This window comes from Halyomorpha halys, unplaced genomic scaffold (assembly GCF_000696795.3).
Source record: "Halyomorpha halys isolate HHAL.00 unplaced genomic scaffold, Hhal_1.1 Scaffold273.1, whole genome shotgun sequence".
NCBI lineage: Eukaryota > Metazoa > Arthropoda > Insecta > Hemiptera > Pentatomidae > Halyomorpha > Halyomorpha halys.
Window position 1 is genome coordinate 54,436 of NW_027106425.1, and position 7,213 is coordinate 61,648.

The 7,213-nt window shown below is 33.4% G+C and overlaps 1 protein-coding gene across 1 annotated transcript in view; it reads left to right on the plus strand.

Moving 5' to 3' along the window:
* The window catches only part of LOC106680648 (lamin Dm0), a 41,176-nt gene that overhangs the window by 15,241 nt on the left and 18,722 nt on the right, over window positions 1-7,213 (plus strand). The window contains exons 5-6 of the mRNA XM_014420514.2: window positions 3,158-3,298; window positions 3,416-3,621. Of these exons, the coding sequence (XP_014276000.1) occupies window positions 3,158-3,298; window positions 3,416-3,621 (347 nt within the window). The remainder of the gene's footprint in view (window positions 1-3,157; window positions 3,299-3,415; window positions 3,622-7,213) is intronic.

The window sequence follows — 7,213 nt, forward strand, 5'->3', positions numbered from 1 at the left end:
ATTTTTTTTTGTTCCTTTTTCATGTTTTTTATATCATTCCCATGTATATATATATGGCTGGACAATTAATTCATGGAATTTTATATACTAATGCAGATTGATATTTACTATCTATTGGGTCCTTTGTTCTACTATAATAACTTTTTAATTTATTATTTGGTTTGAAACATAATGATATATCTTTCATATCATAATCCTTAAAAGACCTTTTTATTCCTTCTGACAAACCTTTTATATAATTACAGCTATAGTATTTTTTATTTCCTTTTATCATATTTTCATTTTTATTTTTGTCAATTTCTTTTATTTTGGGTTTTTTGTTATTTAATTCCTATATTTTCTTTATTAACTTTTTAGGATAAAAGTTTTCCTGAAACATATTAAATAACTTTTCCTTTATTTTCACCAATCTAATTTCATCCATTATTTTTATTGCCTTATTAAAAAAGTTATTAATAACATTGTATTTCATGTGAATAGGACAATAGGATAAATAATTTAAAATTATTAAGTGATAAATATAAGTGGAAAAGGAGAAGTTTTTTTTTTTTATAAAAAGATTTTTAAACTGAAGATATAATAAAGAAAGTAATCAATTTAAAAACAAAAATTTTATGAAGTTGTTACGATGTTATTTTAATATTTAATTTATTTTAAAGATGTGACTTGGGCAATTAGCCTGCAAATTGATATTAAAACCAATGATATCAATAATGAAGGTAGGGCCAAAGAAATCAGTATGTAGTTAAGGAAATAGTGTAATTGTTATTAAAAAAAAAAAAATTTATAGGTTTTCTCCTTGAGAATGGCCCGAGGGCCGAAAAGGAGAATTATTAAAGAATAAAAGTTGATAGTTTAATGGATCAAAGTTATGTATATTAATATTAAAATAAACCACTATCAAACAATCACATATTAAATAATTGATCTAATATTTTAATAATTATTGAAATGTTGTTTATTTTATTAGGAGTTAATGTTATTTGATTGTATAATTATCAGTGATATTGCAAATGTGACATTCTATCAAATCTATCTTTTCTAAATTTACTATTATAGGTCAGTTAATTTAAACTTCTCTCCCACCTGTAAAATTAGTGTTCAAAAGCTGGAAATTGTTTTCACATGTTCATTTCATATCATAATAATACGTTATGTTTGTGAGGTTCTATGTTTTAACCGAGGGCAGAACCCTAATAAAACCTTTAAAATTGCATAACATTGAATTATGATTCAAATGAGTCCCTAACTTAATAAATGTGGTGCAGGGATGGGGTCGAAATTTATGTTGTAAAAATAACAATTTTTATTAACTTTATGAAGAAATATAATTACATTGACTTTGAAAAGTTGGTACCATGGAAACGACTGTTCTAAATCAAAAATCCTAAGAATAAAAGTTGTAGAGCATCAACATTTTGTCAAACTCTTACAGAATTTTGGCCTCGGAGATTATTGTTGACCACTCGTTTCTGTCAGCTGCATCATGTCTTCTCTGTCTTCTTACTATCAATCGGCACAGGTCTCCTGGAATTCTTAAAAAGTTCTAGAAAATGATCTGAGTTTTCTACTGATAAAGGCAACATCATCTGCATAGGCCATGTGCTGTGTGAATCTATTAATGATTGTTCCTCTGTGGTTTGTCCTGATAGATCCCACTGCCATTTCTCAGTCCAGACTAAACAATGGATCACCCTGTGTCTTAGGCCATTTAACATATTAATGCCCTGGCGAAATTTTACTGAATCTTCCTTCACTTAGCATTTTGTATTTGCAAGAGTCATTTTAGTAAGCTGCACAAGATTACATGGTAATCCCATAACTTGCAAACTTTTCAACAGTTCTCCCCTATCCATCTGATCTTAGATCTTGAAATCCATAAATAGATGCTGCAGGTTGATGTTATATTTATAAGCTTTTTCCAGTATTATCCTCTATGAAAAGATATGGTCAGTTGTAGTTCTCTGCCAAGTCTGATACTGCATTGATACTCTACAATTAATCTTACCACCCATTTGAGCATCCTTTTATTGATTGTCACTGATAATACTTTCTAAGTAAGCGACAGTGAGAAGAACTATACCTCTTTAGTTACTAAGTGATAAGACTATCACCTTTTTTTAAATATATGGATTAGACCATTCTTTATCGTTCTCTATTGTATGGATCGTCCTGCTGGTGAGTTTGAAAAAATTCTCTCGGTGGTTTGTTACCCACATTTACTTGGGGATTAAGCTGCACCTGAAAATGGTCAGCCCATGTATTGAGGACATGAATCCAATCTTCTATAAAGTTTCCATCTTTAATCCTTTGAAATTCCAGTCAAGCCTTAAAACACTGATGTGAAGTCTCTAATCTCCTTAGAAAACTTTTTAGTTTCTTTAGCAGAGAAATTTTCTCTTATCTATTCTAACTTAACTACTTCCCAGTCTCTTTTTCTTTCACCACATTGCTCAGGTCTTTTTTCTTTACAGGGCATATTCTTCTGCAGTTTTTCTGGTTCTCCAAATAAGAATCCTTATTCTTGCTTTGTTTCATTTTCTTTAAAACGTACTGCAACTGCTAGTTCCTCTAACTTATTTAAGTTATTCGGATTGTACCAGATCTCCACATCACTATTTTCTGTTTATATTTTATTCTTACAAGAAAATTGTCTGAGTCTCAGTTGGCACCTATAAAACAATGTACACCAAATATTGCTTGCATATCTTCTATCAATCAGTGTATGGTCAATTTGGTTCTTGTTATTTCCATCTGGTGATTGCCACGTTTCTTTATGAATTGTTTTGTGGGTGAAATATGTGCTGTTAATTCTGAAGTTCTGCATTAGCACGAAATTAACTAATCTCATCCTACTGTCACGATTCTCATCATGCCTACTATGCCTACTATCTCATCATGCCTTCTGATGGTCAAATAAAAGCTTCTTTTCCAATTTTAGCTCTAAAGTTACCTGTTGACTAAAATTATTTTTGCATCATATTTGGAAAGTCTGTTATAAATTCTTTCCAGAATACCATAAAAGGAATCCTTTTCTTCGCACACTGACTAGAGAAATATTGTTAGAGAAAAATATACATGACTATAAAATATGTTTAACTAAATTATTTTTGAAAGTTATGTTGAATATCAATAAGGCTTTATATATTTTTTTCAGATTCGCAGTCTTGGTAGTCAATTGACACGGAACAGCAATGCTGCAGCAATGGCTATTGAAGAAATGAAAAACATGCAAGCCAAACTTAATGAACTTAATAGGAAATTACTTGACTTAGAAGCAGACAGGAATGCAGCCCAGGTAATCCTTTATATTTTATTAAAAGTTTCAAATAAATATTGTCAATATAACTATGGTTATTTATCAAACATTATGTTCAATTTAAATGTTGGTCATTCCATTTTTATTTGGTTATAGCAAAAGGCTAGAGATTTGGAAAAGATATTAGAACAGGCTAAAGCTCAATACATGGAAGAATATAGTCAGAGAGAAGCTGAAATCACTACTCTTCGTGAAGAAATGGCTCATCAAGTTCAAGAGTATCAAGATTTAATGGACATCAAAGTTGCATTAGACTTAGAAATATCTGCTTATCGAAAGTTACTTGAAGGAGAAGAAGCTAGGTAAGGAAATTATATTTCATTTATTATTGCACACAAAATAGTACTGATAAGAGATGAGAATAACTTTGTTTTTTCCCATCTATGTTTGTTTCTGCTCCTTTATAGCTAATTTGCCAAATAGCCATACTCCTGTTTCTTCTCAGTCTGTTCAATGAAAAAAATAGCATAGTTTCCTTCTTCTTTTGTGTTATTCTTTAGTGCCTTATTAGCTAAAGGTATTATTTAACCAAGATTGCCACTACTCTCAGTTTCTAACCATGTTCTTGGCTTCATGGAGATTTTTACCTCTTGTATAAGTAGTCAGCATAATTTGTGTATGACATCCCTGATCAGCCTCAAGGTCTTAATCATTAGGGGCGTTGTCTATAGTCTTCAGTGGATATTATATTATAATTATTTATATTATATATTAACTACAAAAATCCTTTCACCATTTTACTATATATGTATAAGAGGAAAACCTAGAAAATTGTTACTTTTGTTATCCATTTAGCCCACTTCTTAATAGTCCACTTCCATCCTGGATTCCTCTTCTCTTTAGTGCACTGGACGAAAGATGGCTCTCTATGTAGACCTTCCTTTCTTCCCGTCTGTCTGGACGGCTCAATATTTACTGTTTTCCTCATTTTTTCAGTTATTTAGTTATAATGGGTGAGGAGAACCCCGTCATGCTGCCCACCAGATTGTCGAGGTTTTCTCACCTCCCTTAACATTTGGAGGATGTTTTCCTCCGTCGTCCATTCTCCTCTGAGAGCTTTCTTCAATCATTCTTTGACTATAAGCCATTTAGTTTTTTGGCTTCTTGTATTTGGTTCAGGATACTCCTCTTTATCCTACATAACAAGGATGTCTTCAACAAGATCACATTTCTTTTGTTCTGTAAATCTTCCTCTACCTTTGCTTCTATTTGTGCTATAATTCAGTCACCTCCCTTAATAAAATGGTTCATATCTCTGGTGAACCTTTCTAAATCCAAAATTGCTTTCTGCAGATCCTGGGAAGTCACCATGTGAATCTTAAAAAGAATTTAAAGAAAAAGGTAGATTGAACAACTTCAACAACAAACATCAAATCAAGATATATATATATAATATATATGTATATACATATATACATACATACATTGAACAGCTGATCAGATGCTCGCTCAGCTGACAGCCTGCGACTTATACATAAATGTAATCGGGAGAAATTGGGCGGTCTCAGCTTTCCTAATTTGAACAAGGAATCTCCATTTAATTATTCATCAAATTCTTTAATATTGTGCATTAATCCATTCTTTATTACCACAAACAATATAAAATGGTTATTTATTTCAAATAAACAAAATTAAAAGTACTTTAGAGGAAGATTTTTTGAAAATTTGGCATTAAAGCCCTGTTAAACTATTTCAATGAGGATAAAATCTAGCTGATATTAAATATCACTTGATTATATATTGATATACCAAGTTTGATCAAAATCATTTGAGCTGTTTCTGAGAAAATAAAAAAAAATTGTGAAAAATAAATTTTATGAAGTGGCAATTCTGTTCTGTTGATTTTATCGAAAAGTTGCTTTCAAATCTCAGGCATAAATCTGCCTTAAATGTGTAATTTCAGTTTTATAAGACTTTTCAGTTTTGAGGTCGACTTTTCGTTGTTCACTCATACATACACACACACACTCACAGAAGATCCGGCAATGGTGGAGATGGCCTCTTCAATCACCAAGGTCTGGAAAATTAATAAAGGTGACCTGCTACTCCAATTGGACCGGAAGAGAGAGCAATCTCTTGCTGCACTAAAAAGCTCAATTGAGGGAGTGCTTTGTGAAGGGGCGGAAGTCTGAACTTGGGCGGAGAAGTCCCTTTTCGAGCTGCGAGATTTGGATGCTCTCACCACAAAAGAGGAGGTTGCGGAGGCCTTAAAACATCTCCTGGGTGAAGATTCAGTGCCCACTACAGCAGTGAAATCTATCTGTCAAACATATGGAGGTACACAAACAGCAGTTATTTCACTTCTGGTTCTCCAAGCTAGGAAGGTTTTGGCTTAAGTATAGGTTCGAGTAGGCCTTGTTGTGTTGTTAGCTGTATACACGAAAGACTTACAGTTACAAAGTGTTTCTGTTGCTGGGAGTACGGACACATAGCCTGGAATGGTGTTGGAAAGAATTGGACCTCCCTATGTCGAAACTGCGGTAAAGCGGGTCACAAAGCTACTAAATGTGTCCAGAAACGGCAATGCGCATTATGTGCGGGAAATGGAGACGCTGACCACCCCAGCGGAAGAACAATATGATAATTTGGATGGCAACTTATGGGTATCCGATGTTAGTGGTAAAGCTGGTATTTGGGCCTGTAATTCCCAAGTTATTCAGGAAATGAATACTATATCGCACTCCGGCTTTGTATGGGCGAAGATCAACGACATATACATCTTTAGCTGTTACGCCTATCCCAGTATCACAATCGAAGACTTTGAGAATTTGTTGGATCGCATTGTCTTAGAGGGTAGTTGGCAGCAACAGAATGGGGAAGTAGAATAACAAATCGACGAGGTGAAGTTCTCCTGGAAGCTTTCGCACAACTAAATGATATCATCCTTATGAACACTGGAACAAACCTGACGTTCACAAGAGCAGGAATATCATCTATCATTGATTTGACGTTTGTCAGTGGATGCATGCATCGGATCGCTACTTGGGAGGTTTGTAGATTTTATAGAAACAGTGATCACCAAGCTATATTGATCACACTGCATACGCCTACAAGAAAGAAGAGTTCTCGATGGAGAGCCAATGGCTGGAATACAAAAACTTTTGATGATGCTTCATTCACTTTAATGCTAGAGGATGAGTGTGAAATAAAAGGGTCAGCCGAGGAAAAGGCGAGTATACTGACCTCTTTTATATCTGGGGCTTGTGATGCAACTATGACCCGTTCAAAGCCTGGAAAACATCATTCCTCAGTGTACTGGTGGACGGATACTATTGACGATCTTCGCAGGTGTTGCAACCAAGCAAGAAGACGTTACCAGCGAGCGAGACATCTGCTGGAGTTTTCTGTGCTGCAAGAAGAGTTCAAGAGAGCTAGAAGAAACCTCCGACAAGCCATTAAAGAAAGCAAAGGACGGTGCTGGAGAGAACTCTGTGATGAGGTGGATCCAGACCCATGGGGTAGACCTTACAAAATAGCACTGAAGAAACTATGTAAAGGCACAAGGCAGTTCCAAACAAGACCGAATGTTGTAAACAGTATTGTCAGATCACTATTCCCTGAACAGGCGAATACTATTGAAAGTTCAGACAATATATATTATGTAATAATTTAATATTATTTAAAATAAAATAAAAAGAATGTTAATCGTTTTAAACTAAATTCAAATATAAAGGAGATAGCTAGGGTTTAAATTAAAAAAATTTAATGCTAAATAGATAATAGAATTTTATTTAAATTTTATAATATAAAAGACTCTTAATCTCAGGGCGGGTTGCTAGGCAATCAGAAACAGACACTTACAATAATTACACTTAATTAAATTAATATCTCTTTTACAAATGTATTTAAATTTAGGTATAACAAAACTAACCAATTTCACAATCTTCTTTTGAT